The sequence below is a fragment of the Periplaneta americana genome, chromosome 12 (genome assembly GCF_040183065.1).
Source record: "Periplaneta americana isolate PAMFEO1 chromosome 12, P.americana_PAMFEO1_priV1, whole genome shotgun sequence".
NCBI lineage: Eukaryota > Metazoa > Arthropoda > Insecta > Blattodea > Blattidae > Periplaneta > Periplaneta americana.
In genome coordinates, this window is record NC_091128.1 from 92,316,015 (window position 1) to 92,337,424 (window position 21,410).

At 34.7% G+C, this 21,410-nt stretch overlaps 1 protein-coding gene across 1 annotated transcript in view; it reads right to left on the reverse strand.

Moving 5' to 3' along the window:
• LOC138709970 (small conductance calcium-activated potassium channel protein-like) overlaps window positions 1-21,410 on the reverse strand; it is a 642,842-nt gene that overhangs the window by 15,041 nt on the left and 606,391 nt on the right. Inside the window, exon 5 of the mRNA XM_069840652.1 lies at window positions 20,879-21,014. Coding sequence (XP_069696753.1) covers window positions 20,879-21,014 — 136 coding nt within the window. The remainder of the gene's footprint in view (window positions 1-20,878; window positions 21,015-21,410) is intronic.

Genomic DNA, 21,410 nt, shown 5'->3' on the forward strand with positions numbered 1-21,410 from the left:
CGCTTTCCTCTTTTATTGCACCAACACTTTCTACCTTACCCGCATTTAATCTATCGTATGCAACAGTTAAAAATAAAGGCTGGTTCACAATAAACCGGGAACAAAAACGACGAGAACGAGAACGGAAATATTGTTAAAATAAATGCATTTAAATGTGAGTATTCACAATTAACTATTATGAATGCTCACATTTACCAAACTCTAAACTGGCTACGGCTTAACGAACGTAGAAATTTTCATTCTCTTGTTCTCCTTTTCCAAGCCCTTCACACTTCTACACCTACCTACCTTGCCTCCCGTTTCAGTTACCTGTCATCATATCCTAATCTCTTCACACGCACGCAAAATAGCCGCACACTAGCCATACCAACACATAAGACATCATCGTATTCATCATACACAATCTCGCTCTCGCGCTTGTGGAATACCCTACCCAGTGACATCAGAGACTGTCGGAATTTAGTAGCGTTCAAAAGCAAGCTTATTAAGCATTTTCTTACTGCGTAGAGTAGGTTTAATTTTTACTTAATCAATAAAAGAAATGCTTCTCTCTTCTAAACTTTTACAATAAACTGTCTAGCTTTTATTAATAAGTCAATCTTTTAGTACTTTGATTTTTATTGTATTTGTAAATTTAATATTAATTGTAGGGGAGAGTCGGGTAGTATCGGACATCGGGTAATATCGGACAGTGCGTTTCTTTCATCTACCACCATATGGTAGTACCTGAATGACATGGTTACGTTTCTTTATGCGACATTACAGAAACGTAACCATGTCAATCACGTACTATCATCGTGTGGTAGATGAAAGAAACTCACTGTCCGATATTACCCGATGTCCGATACTACCCGACTCTCCCCTAAGTATAATTGTAATTGTATTCTTAATATTGTAGTTGTAATCCCCTGGTAGAGGGGAAGAGAAGGGCTGATGACCTTATCTCTAACAGGTTAAATAAATAAATAAATAAATAAATAAATGAATAAATAAATAAATAAATAAACAAATAAATAAAAATAAATTTAAATACATTCATTTTAACATTATTTCCGTTCTCGTTCTTGTTGTCGTTCCCGTTTCCGGTTTATTGTGAACCAGCCTTAAGCCGTAGTGAAATCTTGGGAGTAGTATGGGTCTCCAATACTGATTTATGATTTCAGGGTTTAGCGTTCTGAGCAATGGAGTTTATCAGATACTAGTATGCATATGACAACTGGCTCTGTCAGGGCTAAGGAAGGAGAGCCGCCTGTTAGCATCGCATTCAAGATCTGTCAGACCAGAACAATTACGGTATCGCATATAGGACTCACCATGGGCCAATGTGAGTCTATGCTTCGCGGCAGATCACCTGCATATGATGTTCAATACCTTCACGGCTTCCGCGAATCAGAGGAGTACAGCGTTGCCTAGTCAATCACTAGCAAGGAAGACAATTGGCGATCGGACATATTTTATTCTGAAATTCACTAGCTTGGTGTGTATATAGAGAATAAACTTCTAAGTATCCCCCCCCCAAAAAAAAACATTTTTTGCTTAAACCGTTCCCTATGTATTATTCCTTCATAGAACCGGTATGTAGCGCAGTTTAGAGCGGTAACGCAACGGGGAACTGACTTCACCCTCTCAATGTCTATCTCTCTCTTGTACGGAACAGCGATATTACTACGTCTCAGCGATCTGCTATTGGTTATCGCCATAAGCACGAGGTTTACATTTCAGTGTAAGTGTATGGATATATCTCGTGTTCACCCATCGAAAGGCCAGCAGCCATGGTGTGATTCTGTGTGCGTTGTAATGTGATGTCATGTTTTTTTTTAGTTCGTTATTTAACTACGCTGTATGAACTATTACGTTGCTTAGCGTTGGTGGAATTAGTGATAGCGAGATGGTATTTGGGAAGATGAGGCCGAAGATTCGCTATAGGTGTTACATGACATTTGCCTTAAGGGGTTAGGTACAGCTTACAGCAGTAAAAGTTTTGGAAATATTCAACATTTATTTCCTCCATTACTGTATCTTGTACAACAGTGAAAATTGGTAGGTATGTGTAAAACACTATCCTTCTGCTATATGAAAACAATATTTTTACGATTTAAAAAATATCTATATGTATATATTTTTTTTCAAAATTCATAATGGTGGTAGTTAACTGTGCAGTGATGAAGCGTTTCCCCTCATAACTCATAAACTTGTTAACTTTTTCATGCTCTCTTTTATTTTATTTCTGAAACACATGTTTACAATATGGGTATCATGCACTTTCAACTACATTCCTTAATAAATAATATATATTTTTTTTATTTTGTGTTAAAAGAAAATACTGATATTTGACCATTTTTTAATGAATTTATTTTTATCATACAATCTATCAAAGATAGAGAAGTGATTTTGCATCACATTGCAGATATGACATGCATAAATATACACAAAAAATTTCCATTACAGAATGTCGAATAGTGTTTGAGTTATGTGGGAAACTCTTCATCACTGCATAGTGAACTGAATTTTGAAAATAAAAACGTAATTTTTTTTTTAATCGTAAAAATATTTTTTCATATAGCAGAGGGACAGTGTTTTACACATACTAATTTTCATTATTGTACAAGATACAGTAATGGAGGAAAAAATGTTGCATATTTCCAAAATTTTACTGCTATAAGCTGTACCTAACCCCTTAAGGTTGGAGAAAACTTCGGAAAAAACCGACCAGGTAATCAACCTAAACTGGAATCGAACCCACGTCCGAGCGCAGGTGCAGATCAGCAGGCAAGCCGTCATCTGTCTGAGCTATGCCAGAGGTCATGTGATGTGTTATCTTTCGTGAAGGTTCGACTTCGGTTTATCTCACAAAATGGGTTCTTTCCACGATTTTGTCTAAAATTATGACAGGTCTCGGAAAACCTTTTTTGGGGTTATTTTACGATGCTTTATCAACTACTACGGTTATCTAGCGTTTGAGTGAGATGAAGATGATTAATGCCAGCGAAATGAATTCAGGATTCAGCGCCGAAAGTTACCCAGCATTTGCTCTTAATGGGTCGAGGGAAAACCCCGGAGAAAACCTCAACCAGGTAACTTGCCCCGACCAGGGTCTGAACTCGGACCCGCTCGTTTCACGGTCAGACAATCAGAGAAAGTTTGAATATCTTCTAAGCCGACGTACTTCAATGGCTGCAAAAGCCACAAATTACAGTAACACATGAGTGTACGTTAGGATGTATAGAAAACGGCCGAAAAAAAAACATTTTTTCCCGAAATAAAAAATTTAAGGGTTCGCAAAAGTTGCATTATGGTACCAACGTTTCGCACAAAACAATTTGGACCTCCTAGAAGCACTTTTAATCGAGCTGCAGGAGGTCTAAAGATAGCATATAAAGTAAAATCTTTATTTATTTTATGATGAAGAATGGGTAGAACGGAGAAAAATTCTCTCCGGCACCGGGACTCGAACCCGGGTTTTCAGCTCTACGTGCTGACGCTTTATCCACTAAGCCACACCGGATTCCAGTTCCGATGCCGGATTGAATCCTTCTCAGTTTTAAGTTTTACCTCTCAGTTTTCTCTTTGGTGGCCTACCCTCATGTACTGTGTTACAGAATATGTGATAGTGGTACAATGTCCAACGCACTATGTACAGACGTGCACTCATTACGAGAGACTAAGTGGCCGGGATCCGAAGGAATGAGCGCCGTGTTGAATCACTAAGTGATTACTTACGCGTATCATATGAATACCAAATGAAAACTTAAGTTTTTCTTTTTAATAGCTTTCCAGAAACTAAAAATTGTAGAAAAGGAGTGACTTACGCCCCATTGACCATGCACCAAAAATGATAAAACTAATAAAAAAATAATATAACAATTTTACTTCATACGCTAATTTTTAGACCACCTGCGGCTCGGTGAAAAATGTAATTAGAGACATAGTTTTTTTTACTGCTTATAGTAGAGACTACAGGGCAACTTTTGTACATCCTTATGTTTTGAATTTCGATTTTTTTTTCGATACGCCCTAGTGTACGTTTTACGTATTTGGTAACAGTCCAGTTCTTTTATTACTCGTAATAGCCACCGGCGTGGCCCAGTCGGTTAAGGCGCTTGCCTGCCGGTCTGAAGTTGCGCTCGGGCGCGGGTTCGATCCCTGCTTGGGCTGATTACCTGGTTGGGTTTTTCCGAGGTTTTCCCCAACCGTAAGGTGAATGCCAGATAATCTATGGCGAATCCTCGGCCTCATCTCGCCAAATACGATCTCGCTATCACCAATCTCATCGACGCTAAATAACCTAGTAATTGATAGAGCGTCGTTAAATAACCAACTAAAAAAATTATTACTCGTATGTTCAGTTACGAATGAAAACTGTTTACAGACCATTTTCTTGAAATATTTTATTAAAATACTGAGTGTTAAACAAAGTATCCAATATTTTAGAAGGTGATAGTATGCATCAAAACAAGAAAAAATGTCTAGCATGGGTTCTACAACACATACTTTCCGAGATCTGAACACTTGTTCATAAGAGGTGCTCAATGTGACGTCCATTTATGGCAATGCACTCCTCTGCCCTACAATACAGCAGGCTACCAGATAATCATACCGTAGTTGACATCCCTGGCATGGAATACTGATACTTCACAAATAATATTAAAAAGAAAAGTTTGGTTGCGGATACGAGCTGGGTTCAGCAGAGATGGTGTTGTGAATTTTCGTAATCAGTATGTGTGGGCTGATGAAAATTCCCATGCACTTGAAGAAACAAGGCATCAGCACCGATTCTCAATCAGCGTATGGGCAGGCGTTCTTGGCGATAGGGCCATACGTGTTACCACAGAAATTAACTGGGGCTCGTTATCAGGACTTTCTTATTAACGTATCGCCTACCTTGCTGCAGTATGTGCCATGTCATCAAAGTCCACAGATGTGGTTCATGCATGATGGCACACCAGCACATTTTTTTCCGCAATGAGTGTGAACACCTGACGCTGACACTTCAGGACCGCTGGATTGATTGTGGAGGCCCCACACCTTGGCCTGCTCGTTCCCCAAACCTAAATCCCCTAGACTTTTGGTTATCAAGAACAACCAGTCAATTTCAAAGAGTGCGTGATTCCTTACATCGAAGGGCAGAGGAATGCACTACCATAAATGGACGTCACATTGAGCACCTGCTACGAACAAGTGTTCAGATCTCAGAAAGTATGTGTTGTAGGACCCATGTTTATTAAACATTTTTTTCTTGTTTTGATGCATACTAGCACCTCTTAAAATATTGGATACTTTTTTTAACACCCTGTATAACCTAATTGTAATAATTTAACACAAGATGAATTTGTATGTAATGTATCTCGTGATGGGACAACCCATGAAGAGCCAAAGCCCATAAGCAGACTGCTGGCCTCACGTCCACATGCATCAACAAAGGTGAATGACCATACAACTAGTATGGGAGCAAGAGCACCATACCTTTGGAAATTTTACCACAATGTTTAACGTTTCTCAACAGTCCCCCCCTCAAAGATTAGTTAATAATTAAGAATTATAAACTAAAATTTGCCCAAAATATGAAATTTATTTTAACAGCACATGACTATATAACATAAATATTTCAATGCTAAAATAACTTCGTTCATAGATAATTTGGAACAGTATACATAATTATTTACAATATAAGCCTTCATAGATTAATAGTTTTGTTTACATTTAATATACTACCACATAACAGTAACTTATTTTTTTTACAATGAAGAAAACAAAAACATTAATGGTTATAATACAGTATGCAGCAAAACAAGCAACACTGAAATTATCGCTCATCTGCTGTCCATGTTTCTACAGCAACCGATCATTTATTTATTTTATATGATAGTTTGACGTATTGTATATTCAGTGTTGGGTTAGTGCTGCAATTATGGTTCTGACAACAGAGGAGAAGGTGTTTATCGTCAAGCATTATTTCTGATCATACGGAGTACTTACAAATTGTACATACTATGAAAATCAAGGTAAGGTGACATAAGACTGATCCAGTACGATGAAACTTTCGACGACAAAATACTAACATTATTGTGTTATTTGGTGCCGCATTTTTAAATCGCTCCTGATACTGGTCTTTAACGGGGCGCAAGCTCGGCCTATTATGATGCCCCACTCCATATGACCGATAATAATGCTCGACGATAAACACCTTCTCCTCTGTTGTGAGAACCATAATTGCAGAAATCAACACAACACTGAATTCAAAATATGTCAAACTATTACATAGAATAAATAAATACTTCGTTGCCAGGAAAACGTGGACATCAAATGAGCAATAATTTTAGTACCGTTTGTTTTTCCGCATATCGTAAAACAACTTTTTATTTCTTCCAGCAGAAGATTACATTTACATCCATGAAATGCAAAAAGAGTAGAAATTTAAGCAAACAGCAAAATTTATGTTTGAAACTAGTTTAAAACATTAATTTGTACGCGTAAAAGTAGACATGGCAACATTAAAAAAACCTTCTCTGGATTCGAAATAATGAGAAAAGGTGGAATAGAAACCACTTATTTTGTTTTGGTTTCTCGAATTTATTGACGCTACGAGTTCAATGATTCTAAAGGGGAATTTGGAGATTTCATTTGCCCTTGAGAATCCCGGAATGTTGGTGGAATTGGTGGCTTGAGTCTTTCAAGCGTTTCCTGGAAAGCATATCTCTTGTCTCCTTATAACGTCTGGAAAGCAAGGTTCAACGGTAGTTATAGATATAGGTACTCGTATTAAACAAGGTAAAAATATCATGCAAAATAAAAATAATTTTAACAAATACTATTATTTCTCCAAAACATTTTTTGACGTTAATTACTCTCTACATGTTGTGAATCGTGGAAATCCTTGTTCCCATATCGCTAACAGAAATGGTTTAAATATGAAATTCCATATTTTGGCTATCGTTAGTTATTACTTGTATTGAAAACAATTACTTGATTACAAAAATCACTCTAATTTAAAGTTCACAATTTCTGTAAAACTACTTGAAATTCTTACATCAATATTATAACAATACAATAGTCTACTTTTTACGTTCTTGAGTTCTGAAAATTTACATAACATTTCAGCTTTTTATCGTAATTTGTTTTTGAGATGTCTGCACTATTACAAATTTCAGAATGTTTCTTCCAAAGTGTAATAGTGGGTAAACAAAAAACTATGCACTTAAATATTAGGTCTCATACCTTAAAATACTACGTCTAAATTAACCACTATACAGCTGTAAAACGTGCATCAAATTATGGAGGCAAATTAATGAACATTTTTTTTTCCATGCGCCCGCGTACAAGTCCCCTCAATAATTATTCTTGATTTTGAAACGAATGTGTTATTTACATTGCATGCAGACAGTTTCGTTACTATGGTAACAGTAAATTAGTTTTGTTCAAGGCCACATTGGGTATATAGAGTAATTAGATGTTACAACAACATCGATTTAACATTCTAGTAGCAATTAATGTGTGACTATACACTGCGAATAATGAAAAGAGAATGAATTTTACTTCATTTTTGTGTTGGAAACGTGAAACCATCTAATGGGAATAATATTATTTCTTTAACGTCACAGTTTTACTACAGAAATTATTCAGAAACTATAAGATACAGCAGGAATTGAGCAATGGAGGGATGAAAATAAGAGGGTAACCAAAGTACTAGGAGAAAATATGCTTACAATCAGTCTGTAAAGAAATGTTTTAAAGATGGACACTTCTTATCCATCAGTTGTAAGAGATGAAAAGGCCAATTTCCCAACAGTCATTCATAAGAAACTAATAGAACTACGTCAGTACTTAACGTACAGCACAAAGACCGAAGACATTTATGGAATTCTTACACTAGTATTCATATTTTATTAATTTATTTATTTTCTTTACCGTTAATAGAACACATTTAGTCATGTTAATATACGGCTACAATCATTCTATAACCTTTCCACTAGCATTTTTTTGAAGATCAGATACACACTAACACAAAGACAGTAATTTTTATGATATATCTTGAATGCTGACCAGAATGTCATCGAGAGGATTCAGAAGGAAAGCCTCAATTTGTTTTTGTTTTTTCATTGGGTTATTTTACGACGCTCTATCAACAACTAGGTTATTTAGCGTCTGAATGAAATGAAGGTGATAATGCCGGTGAAATGAGTCCGGGGTCCAGCACCGAAAGTTACCCAGCATTTGCTCGCATTAGGTTGAGGGAAAACTCCTGAAAAAACCTCAACCAGGTAACTTGCCCCGACCGGGATTCGAATCCGGGCCACCTGGTTTCGCGGCCAGACGTGCTGACCGTTAGTCCACAGGTGTGGACTCAATTTGTTTGGCCGTCGGACGATAAAATGGGTAACCCAAGAAACCATACAAATGGACACCAACTGGAAGAAAGAAGAAGACCTGTCTCAGTTGTACATAGAATGAACAATGAGGAAGATGCAAAGGGACCAGTATCTAAAAGAGGAAGATACACAGAATCGGTAATTATAGTCTGGAAGTGGGGAGACGGCGAACAGCGCTACTACAATGTGCTACAGAACTTCATCATATGAGTCTGAGTAAATCACAACCTACAGAACATAATCATCATGCAAGATGGCACACCGCCCCACATCTTTGGCAATCGTGTCATTAGTATATAGCCTCCACGATTTCCAGATTTCAAACTGGCCAACTTTTGGTTGTGGGGTTACCTTAAAGAACTAGTTTTCTGCCTGAAAAATGCTGTGTCTAGCGTCGAAGAAATAATGGTCTTTGTTGAACAAGAGAACAGTGAAGATGTTTATAATGTTTTGTAACAACCAAACGCCATTTTTTATTGCCCAAAACAATGGTATTTTTTCTCCTACCTGAAATATTATAATATTTGTAACGCTCTAAATTTTGAAGTGACTTTTGAATGATCCTATAATTCGCAAAATCTTTCACATTACAAAAGAAGAAGAAAGAGAGAGGCTGAAAGATAGTATAATTAATACGAGTATTAAGTATGCCTGCGATTGTCTATCGCACTAGCTGTCACTTACTTGAGCAAGAGTCTGGAAAGTGAAACAAGAACAAGAGAAAAGCAAAATAATACAAAATAACTACATATGTATAAATAATACTGACTGTAATAATAGATATTTACGATACAAATGGGATAAGAGCATTATTAATATACGCGTGTGAAAGTTTGGACGTAATATACGCATGTGAAAGTTTGGACGTAATATACGCGTGTGAAAGTTTGGACGAGTGCATACCCTCATTAAAAAATAAAACAATTAAGCAAAAATAATTTGACGTTAAATTTTTTTTTATAAGAAGCAGTAAATTGAAGTTAACTATCTAGGTAGCAGTTGAAATAATGTTTTGTGACGCTATAAAGCCGTGGCACCACAATGTTACCACAAGCTCAATACGTAGGGAATATGCATACATAGATAGTTGCTAACCACTAGGATCGCTACTATCGCCACATCACATACAATGTGAAACAGTACCGGCACAGTCTATTGTTCCTTACTCGACCAAGGCCAGTGGAGTCCTGCAGCCTAGAGCCGTGGCGCTACTGCTCCTGCGTTCGTAATACCCCATTGCGATAGTTCACATTACGCCCGCAGCTGCATTCGCCTTGGTCGAGTAATACCCTTATCAACTCAAGTTTCGTGACTGTATATACTAGATGTTACTACTACAATATACTTGATGCTATCATTCATTCCTGAAAAGAGTGGGATAAGAAAAACGTGTTTGATAATGGACTTCTTATCCCACTTAAACCGCTATTACGTTACGGGTTTAGATAAACATTATTGCACGGGAAAATAAACGAAAGAGGTGAAGAAATCAGAACGATTCAAAACAATGAACATACGCTTATATTATAAACAAGCGAAGTATGTTAATATTAAGTACAAAAAGAACTCGAATAAACAAATGACTGTAAAATGGAATTATAATAATTAATTATAAACATTCATAATTAATATTGTTATACGAGTGGATTAAATCCATCTAAGCACGAATGTAACAGAAAATTATATCTAAAATCTCTTAATAAATTGTTATAATACATTTAATATTATGATAAACTAGCATTAAAAACTGGCAAGGGGGAATTAATGTGATATTAATAATTGCGTGAAACGTCTGTTCTGGAATCTATACTAATAATAAATCTGTAGCCGAAATTTTTCTGGTAATTTTCGATTTTCCAAAAATAATTGGTCCTAACATATATAATTAACCACCCTGAAATCGAAAATCGCTTTTTTGAAATTTTTGTTTGTATGTCTGTCTGTCTGTCTGTATGTTTGTTACCTTTTCATGCGATAATGGCTGAACCGATTTCGATGAAAATTGGAATATAAATTAAATTCGTTATAACTTAGATTTTAGGCTATATGGCATTCAAAATACATTAATTAAAAGGGGGGTTATAAGGGGGTCTGAATTAAATAAATCGAAATATCTGGCTTATTATTGATTTTTGTGAAAAATGTTATATAACAAACATTTCTTTAAAAATCATTTACGATAAGTTGTATTCTTTGAAAAATTTTGATAGGACTGATATTTAATGAGATAAATGAGTTTCAAAATTAAAATAACTGCCATCTAAGGCGGTGTAATGAAATAAACAAATGAATTCGTCTATAAGGGGCCTTGGTCAACAACAATCGAAAGCTATGAATCATAGCCTACAGAGAATGTTTCTGTGTTTGTATGAAGTAATATCGGAAGCTAAATTAACCGATTTGTGTAATTAATTATTATTTCACCATTGGAAAGTGTAGTTTCTCTATATGGACATAATGCTATAATGTTATTACATTAACTTCGGAGTGAATTGAGGACAGGTAAGATTAAAATAGCTTCTTATGCACAAACAACTTGATAGGCTATTCTGTGTATTCGTTTCATGTATTTCTTAAAATAATGTTTATCTCAGAGAATTAACGAACCACAAGAGTGTATTGATTTGGTATGCAGTAATAATATGTTAGCTTAGCATTCCATTATTTTATAATCCAAATTTTAACTATGCTCAATTGAATCGTGTTAAAATACATAAAATACATATGCATTAAATGCAATGCAAAAAAATTGGGTAATGAGCCAAGCAGATTATGTTGCGCTGTTGTAAAATAAAATTTGTTCCTCCTGAGATTCAAGAGCCCCCATAACAAATTAAAAACTTACATACTTATCGGTGTACATCCGTTATCAACACATTTTTTATATAATATAATATAATATAATATAATATAATATAATATAATATAATATAATATAATATAATATAATATAATATAATATAATATAATATAATTTAAGTTAAGTTATTTGAAGGGTTCAGAACCATAGTGGCCCAAGCGCCATTTACTGAATACGTAGAAAACAAGGGTTAAAATTAAGTTATTATCATAATTCAATGGAAACATATAGCAAGTAAAATAAAGTATACATATTAAATGTAAGTGATATGTCAGTCTTCATTAAAGTATGGATGCATGTAATGAAAATTAAGAAACTTGTTAAAGCAATTGTCATTGGACCAAATGAGTGGTCTCTGGACCAAAATGATCGCATTTTAATTATTTAAATACAATTTAAATTAAGTAACATATTAAACGATTTATCCTTCTATCAAACACGAATCTTCCCTGGATCAAATGTCCTATTTTAATTATGTAATTACTTTATATTTATTTCTAACGGGTGTAGCGGAGCGCACGGGTACGGCTAGTTAAAGTTATAAAATACAATATTATGTACTTTCTTTAACACTGTAGTCCATTTGGTTTGATATTCATATACCCATACATAACAATCCGTATTACAGTGTGAAATAAATGAAATAGAGGGAAGTGGGAAGAATGGAATTTCAAAGGTACGTGAACATATGTCCCTGCAAGGGAAAATGACACTGAGTGGAAATGTCTGTATGAGCTCCAAGCCTTGTCCCAATCCGAGTTTCGCCAATTTACTTGAAGGAACATTAGAACATTTTGAAAAGAGCGAGACGAAAATGGATATAACACAATAGCTACCACATGAGGGGGGTATCGTATGTACGACAGAATAGCATTAGGTCAGAGACGCCGCGCATGACAAGCAACAGCGCCAATGCGGCCGTGATTGGAACTTCTACCCGGACTGTTCAAAATTTAAACTTTCGTCTGTCCAGGAACGTTGGAATTGTGTTTCTATCTTTTGTAGTTTGGAAGAAATAAATATTTGAAATCTGCTCCTTCTTTTTGAATAGCCTTGTAGAGAACAGAACGAGACGGAAAATCATAGAAAACCTTAAGACACGAAGTTCATCATATACTTATGTTTCCATTGTACATCAAACATAGACGTATTTCATGTATATTTTTTTATATCCTGGTTGAGTGAATGGTTATGGCCCAATCTCTACCAAGCAAAATAAAGTTTTCACCACCGGAAGTTTTACGTCAATATTATAAATATACAGTAATGGTCTCTGGATAAACTTCGGGGCTTATGCCGCGTTGTCTTGGTGTTGGTGGCTGACGTTTCGACCGCTGTGTTGTGGTCATCTTCAGAGTTGAGCAAATCGGATAAAGAAATAGTGAATTGAATTGAATTGAAAGAGAAGAATTTGGAGGACAAATTTAAAAGATACGTAAACGCGTCCTTGCAAGGGATTCGGGGCTGTAAGAAACTAAATATGTGAGCTCCAAGCCTGTTGGCCACTAGTCTCTGCGACCTTGTATATACGTATAGAGTCTCAATGGGGGAGGACTTTCGGTGATAGGTCGTAGGTTCTCCTTCTGGCATTTGATTGGTTCTTCGTTGTCCAATCCGGTTGAGGTCTGTATGGAGGGGAGTATTCATATTAAAAACTGGCCCTCATAAGGTCCGAAAGTGTGACCTTGATTCCGTGCCTGATGTCCGGATGAAGGGGCGCCGCGTACATGTGGAGATCTGGTTTCTCGTTTTCTCACACACACACAAGATCGCACACTATTTCTTTATCCGATTTCCTCAGCTCTAAAGATGACCACAACACAGCGGTCGAAACGTCAGCCACCAACACCAAGACAACGCGGTATAAGCCCCGAAGTTTATCCAGAAACCAAGTACACCAGCCGCGGAAGCCTACGCGAACATCATACAGTAATGCTCCGTAAAACTGAGTTGTTTGGTTTGGCTTCTTTATTATTTCGGGTACGCTCTGTACATTTTCTTCAATTTTTTGTTTTTAGTCATTCGTTGCAATATCGGCGAACGAAACTTTTATACAATCGATATTACTAGTAACAGTAACATGATTATGAAGTATAAAGTGTAAATCATCATAACAAAAGGACATTTTTGGAGATTTTAGAGAAAATAATTTGCAGCAGGGACGGTCATTTTTGTCCGGTGAAGGAAGGTTCGCAGTTACAATGGGCAGTCGTCGTCTCTGAGATTGCAGGTCGTGAAAATCATGGAAAATATTGAATAAATGTAATTATCGCGTAATTAATAAAATATTTTTATTAGATTTTAATTTTTATTCTGACTTGTAAACCGAATGAATTCATTCAATTTTTCTCAAAATATTGAAAGCCAGATATCTTCATGTATAATCTAATTTTTAAATAGTTTCTACTTGATAGTGTTTGTTGTAGGCTCTATTCCATACATGAATAATAATAGATGTCACCGACTAAAAACGACCATCTTTGCTATAACGAAGTACTAAACAAAATAGCGCCAAACAGATTTGTTGTAAGTGTGCAACCCTGTTTCGCCCTGAAATCCACCTCCATCAGCAACACAATTCAGCTGAAGGGGAGTGAGAAGATTAATTCGTTGCGAGAGGGTGCGACAAATAAGCTAATCAGTTCATACAGGAAGGATCGAAATTATCAGCGCCACACAAAACTGGAGACTATGTTTTGATACAACTACCACTGTTAGTTATTATCTTTATTGTCCATTTCGCCCAGTTCCTTCGAAGATATTTCACAGAAACGCGGCTGATATTCAGTGATGTGGGGTCAGCAGGACGCTGGATCTCCATCTGAGACAACACAAGTCATCATATTGACAGAGGCGAAATGAAATATTCATAACCCAGACGACGTTCGAATCCAGTTGACATATTACGAGGCAGAATGCTTAGTGTGGAAATTAAATCCCAGTTTTGCGTTTTCCTCACTCAACCATGGTTTAGGAAGTTGTAAAATAATAGGCCTACTCTTTAATGGAAAGTCTCTCGATGTTATTAAAAATCGCTGTAAATAAATCATATTTTAAAGACGTCAAACCCAATGAAACTGCAGACACAGAATTTGATCTTATACCTTGCAGCTGCAGAAATAAAGAAGTATTCTGAATAGATTTTAACCGAAAAGTCATTTTCCCATTTTCTTAACCTCGGCACTAGAAGCAGAATGATCAGATTCACGCTCCAAGTGTCTTTTACCAAGGGAGAACATGTGCCCGGATCTTCCAGCAGAAGCCAGTCATATCAACTGAGCTATTTGGGTTTGCTTTTTGTTACGATATCAGATTCACTATTTTAAGTAACATTAATTTAAATAGACATGTCTTAGCAAGTTCAGAAAAATAATTTACAATAATACAAAACAAAAGAATTGTTACTTACTAGAGAATTCATATTACATATTTATAGAAAATTGTTAGGTATTTAATGTGGATAAATATGAAAAATGTACTGTAATATCCTAAGCAAAATAATGATTCAGTTTTTAGAAACGAGCCGTTGAGAACAAGAGTGGTGTAAGTAAAAAATGGGTAATGAGGATTGAAGTAAACATTCTGTAAAGTACAGCCAATGTTATAATTATGATAATAGAGTATCTTGTTAATAGTAGCAATTAATAATCAATTTATTTAAACAATTAGTCGTCAGTGGATAGCACGAAGGACATATTAATTGCTACTTTGCGCTGTATTTTACATAATTTTTACTTTAAACCTTATTACACAATTTGACTTACACCGCTTCTGCTCTGAACGGCTCAAATGTGTTCGTTGTTGCAGTAAGTTCTCTCATCAAACTTAAAATTATTGCTATCAATATTATTGTCTATGTGCTAATAACTTATTGACCATAAATCAATTTCAGTAATGAAAATTTAAGGGCATTTCTTACAGTTTAGCACAAGTCCATAAGGAATAGATAAAGTAGGAGTTCAAACATATTACTCCCATAAAAATATTACTCCTACATTCAAACATACATTCTTTTGTAACGCTGGCTTTCAAAGGACTGTTTATAGAGCAACTGAATCATGGACAGTTGCCTACTGATCAAGAAATTCATTGCAGTCATCTATTTACTTTTCTTTATTCTCAATAGACGACATATCAACATAGATTTATATAGAATCTTTGTATACTAAGGCGTTGAGACCTAAGAATAATCTATCCTGATTAATTAAACTAAAAGTCGTTACTTACTACATCATATTTAATCACAAATTAATCAACATGTGTTTTTATTTATTCTGCTTTTGTTACGAAACAGAACAATATAATATGGTTGAAGTAAGTAAAGAATTTTTGGTCGCGGCAATCAGAAGCGATTATCCATACAGCAGAGATTAAGTAAATAATTTCGATGGATTATGTTTGCGCCAACCATTATTTATAAGGGCTAACATAAGCGCCAATGACGACGTAACTAAAGCACCAATACAAGCGTTGCAGTAGCAATAAATGAAAGCATCCCTAAAATAGGTTTGGCAACACTGCCTACTTGAATTTGTTCATCACTGCTGTCAATCTATGTCTCGCGTTGGACTGTAACCGCAGTTATATGGAGTTCAATATTATGACTACAAACATAGGTATGCGGTGCATAGTACGAGAAAGTTACAAGTATCGAAAAATACTGTGATGAAATAATATGAAGTATAAATTCAGGACAATGGATAGTTGGAGAATATAAACAGTGACGCAAGGTCACATGCTCAAATGCTCTTTATCTCCTCGTGTGGTTGGTCCGTAGGGGGAAGGAACAGGATACGGAGTGTTTATATTCTCACACTATCCATTGCGCTGAACTCTACTTTTAAAGGGTCTTCAAGTAGAATAATAACTAACGATAAAATCACAGATATTTTAATCAAGTCTGGAGATCATGTACATAGAGCACTGAACCCTCAGGTACTGGATAGACATGTTTTACGAAATAGTTGTAACCGTAAAGCAGAGGATCAGTTAAAAAAAGGAACGCAAAAAGATAATACAAGATATGTTAAGTGCGATAGAAAATACTTAGTTGAATTCGACAAGTATTTTGAATATTATGACATTTCGATTAACTATAAAAGTTCTACATTTCAATTTACATTGTTGCTTTCAGGATTAATACATTAGTACCATCAATATTGACGATGACCTATAGGTCAGAGAGGTCCAGTGAATTGTTGTAGCAAGTAAACACCCATGAAATAAATGGATGTATGTGTGAGTACAGTATTTATATTTTATAGCAGATTTATCACACTACTTAATGTGTGAATATTATTAGCCTATTTCCGAAGCTATGTTATCAAATGTTTTTCATATAAGACCGTCATAAACTTATCTGATTTGATATAATAGTGCAATATTTTATTTCATGATTAACTGTATATTACATTGTGGCTTGTAAATGCAGACATTATGACATCTATTATATATAATTACAAGATACCTTCTACATAATATAATCGCAAGGAAACGCATGCTGTTCATACCACATAATTTTCATATTCGACCCACTGCTTGATTAATATTTTAACAATTTATTAATTTATTTTAAACTTGTATATACATTTAATGTCTTATGATATTCATTCCTTTGTATGATCTTACACCTTCAACATGATTTACCTTTATGTAACCCATTGGCTTTCATTGTTTATAATGTAAGAACTGTTCATTTTAAGGGTTAATGATGATCTGATGATGGTTTTTTAAAAAACCGAAAACGTTTATCATGAAATAAAATATTGTACTATTATATCAAATCAGATAAGTTTATGATGGTCTTATATGAAAAACATTTGATAATTCAATACAGCTTATCGGATCTAACATGGGTATTAAATTCGAAGCTATGTTGCCAAATTTACATTTATATTTAGTTTCCAAGTGTTTCACAGTTTTTATAGGCCTATAGGCCTAATACGGTCATTGGCACTTATGCACTCTTTCCTCCCACAAATTGGCGCTTATGTTCGACACCCAAATATTGGTCTGTAGTTCATGACTGTCTTATACAGGTACTCTGATTTTATAGACATGTTATAAAATATAAAATAATGTGTGAAATTTGTTTTTACTCTCCTTTAAACAGATGACATTCAATGATTTCATAGACAGATATTAACTTATATAGGGCTACTGTAAATACGCATGAAAAATAGTAAATCAGTATATGTTAAGGTTAATGCATTAAAATCCAGAGGTCTTTAAGGCAAAAGTATGGACTAATGATTTACATGTAAATTCTCCTGTAAATAATGAAATTAATCTTTTACGAACTAATATACTGTACAGTATATATAATTATTACTCTGTGTTTACAAGTATTAGAATGTATGGTCTAATATTACAACTATTCTATCCCACAAATATGTTTGTATTAGTTGGCGACTTGTAAGGCATGTAAGATGGGTATTTTCCTACACATAATGAAAGATTGGTAGAAAAAATTATGAATACAATTTCATCTCCATTTTTATTTGATCAAATGAGAGCGATAATGTAAATTATGACAAGAGAAACGGAAGTGCTATTAAAAGAACCATACATTTTGATATTACTCCAGAATTTCAGCACACTATGCAGAAGATGAAAGTTAAGCGCCGCAAAACTTGAATAGTTTGTCCTGATCTTTGCCATTATTATTTACAGTATTATAAAAACAGAACCAAATCTATTACAACAAAAAGTCTGTTTTAGGAGATTGCACCGATTACGAAACCTGTTTCCACATTGTTACATTATCGTCTCTATTCAATGTGTCACTAAATAACCCAAATAATGAATTTAAAGTAAATAGCTGTGCTTGATTTACACATTTTAACGTACTGTTTTGTTAAATGAATCACTAAATCCTCCATATAGTTTATCATTATATATTACAATACAGGTCAAAAGTTTCCAGACACCACTGAAAATTTGAATCAAAACAAAGTTTTGTATGAAATAATAAGTTTGCTTATATTTTATTAACTAATGGTTATTTCTAGACATTATTTATGAGATTTTATATAAAAACAAGAACCTTTGTATTATGCAAAAAATTACCCCAGCACACTTTTTATGGTGTGCAAAGATTTTAAAATCTTACAAACTTATTAAGGAGAGTAAAAACAAATTTCACACATTATTTTATATATATATATATATATATATATATATATATATATGCTTGAAAGAATAAAATACTTTCAGTTTTTCATTATTCTATGATTGAATTTTTATAGATAGCAATTTAAAAGCGCACAAGTGAATAACAGTGACAAGTGTCAGCAGTTACCTTTCAGGCGCGCACGCACGCACGCACAACACACGTATAATTAATAATTATATACACAGTCTTAGATATATTTGGCAAGATAGTATCATGAACAAAAGATTTCAATCAAATAACCAGACATGACGTTTAAGATCATGGACTAATGCCATGTCTACAGCCTTTCAAATAATGTACATCATTTTTATTAACTTCGTTTGTTCACTTTGTAATATATTATTTAACAACGATGTAACGAGTTCGTGGTTATGTATCGTCGATTAAATTGAACATAGTATGGTGATATAGCATTTTGACGAGTTGCATCCTAGAATTGACCACGGGGTTACCTCACATCTGTCATACGGTTCGGAAAACCTCAGAAAAGCCTAACAATGTAATCTGCTCAAGCAGGATTCAAACCCAAGCTCAGGCGAAGCTTCGGGGAACAATTTCTGCTCATTAACCCCTGAGCCGCATTGGTGTGCGTCATTTGTAGTAACTTACTAATTATAGTGTCCCAAAAGTCTGTTAACTGAAATACAGTAGAGCTTCTCTTCTGTACATTATTTTATTTTGTAAAGCGAGCTATTTCTTCGTATGTTCGTTATTGTTTATTGTAGCTCTCTGAAATAAACCTAAACAATTCCCTTGAATTAATCAATGAAATCTTTGAAGAAATCCACAGTAGCAAACAATTATGTGCTAACATTTGTAAACGTGTGTCAAAGAGTTATGAATTATGCTTATCTGAAGAGGTGCCATTTTGAGGAATATCTGTAGATTTGAATCCGAATAAATGAGTTAAATGACTTAAATTGAATGAATAGATAAGTAGATAAATAGAAAATAAATAGATAGATAGATAGACAGATAGATAAAACAAAACAAAACAAAACAAAACAAAATAAAATAAAATAAATAAATAAATAAAATAAATAAATTAAATAAATAAATAAATAAAATAAATAAATTAAATAAGTAAATAAATAAATAAATAAATAAATAAATAAATAAATAAATAAATAAATAAATAAATAAATAAATAAATAAATAAATAAATAAATAAATAAATAAATAAATAATGTAACGGTTAACTAACTTTTGGACCACATGACATTTGTTACAGCAATATTTTCTTTTATGATTCAGAAAGATACAGTTCATATTTTGAAGTTCCTCAGACTTGTAACATGTAAAACATTAGTCCATATTTTGTAGAAGTCCTCAAATAATATATTAATTAATATATTTTACAATGACTTGGACTTAGTGACAACAGATAAAGTATTATTCCATACTTTCGTAACACAGTCCTTAAGTAATGTATATTAATGGATATATAGGGTGCGGCAGTGGAATATGACGGTTTTATAGCCCTGTTGTGGGACACTCAGGACGAATTAAAAGAAAACACACATACTGGAAGTAACCTAATACAATGCAATTTATTAATATCATGTCTGATTACTTTTTAAAAACTACATTTCGTAAGTAGCCTCCACGGCAACGAAAACGTTCCTGCAATCTGCTATGAAAGTTCTGCATAACTCGCCCCAACAAGTCAGGTTTCATAGCACTAATTTCGTTACTTATGTTTTGTTTCAGCTGGATGATGGTGCGAGGCTTGTTGCGATACACCCTACTTTTGAGACAACCCCATAGAAAGTAATCAGCTGTAGTCAGGTCAAGAGATCTTGGCGGCCAGGCAATGTCTCCAAATCGTGAAATTATTCGTCCTGGAAACATGTTTGGCAGACAGTTCATTGAACCATGAGCAGTGTGCGCTGATTACTTCCTATGGTTCTATCTCAAAAGTAGGGTGTATCGCAACAAGCCTCGCACCATCATCCAGCTGAAACAAAACATAAGGAACGAAATTAGTGCCATCGAACCTGTTTTGTTGGGACGAATTATGCAGAACTTTCATGGCAGATTGCAGGAATGTTTTCGTTGCCGTGGAGGCTACTTACGAAATGTAGTTTGTAAAAAGTAATCAGACATTAATAAATTGCTTTGTACTAGATTACTTCCAGTATGTGTTTTCCTTTAATTCGTCCTGAGTGTCCCACAACAGGGCTGTAAAAGCTGTCATATCCCACTGCCGCATCCTGTATTTTTAAATATGTAAAATTGAATAGTACTATTTAGACAATGAAACACAAAATATTATACATGTATTTGCTAGATATGTGATTAAAAGATGCCGCCTATCATTTGTCTCATTTTTTCCGTTAACAAATGACAAGCGTTGGTAATATAGTTTTGTAGACAAATAAGAAGATTCAAAAGATTGTGTAAATATGTACAAATCAGTACATGTTCAGGGCAGTAATAATGAGAAGTCACTTTACAACCAACCGACTGCCCACTTACCATGATGCCAGTAGTGACTGCGATACCTCGTCCGCAGTAAGTATTAGGCACGATATCACCAAAACCCACACTCAGGAATGTGATGGCTATAAGCCACATAGCGTTTAGCAGGTTTGCGTGTTCCTCGTCGTGGAACCTGGTGGGGAAGAACAACCACACACCCTGCCATAAAGCGCGGCTTACAGCTGCCGCCGATGTCGCCCCCGAGTTGCGTTCCTCATATTCCGTCCGCCGTGCTCGCTAGGACACTTCTATTGCAGCAGTGCAATGCGTGTAGCCGTACGAGCACGGCGCTAGTATGTTGCAAAATCAGTCTTCAATTTCTTTGTGTGATTTATTTATCTTTGGTATCCTCGACTATAAATGAGTAATTTGCAAAAAAAAAAAAAAAAGTCTTCAGCCCTTCGAAATCAATTTGATTTATCTTTGTTAATTTAGCTGTACTTAGTAAATTTGGGTCTTACGAGGACATTAAATTTTATTAATGTTTGAATTCGATTCTTGACCATTTCTGTAAGTGAAATTGTACTGC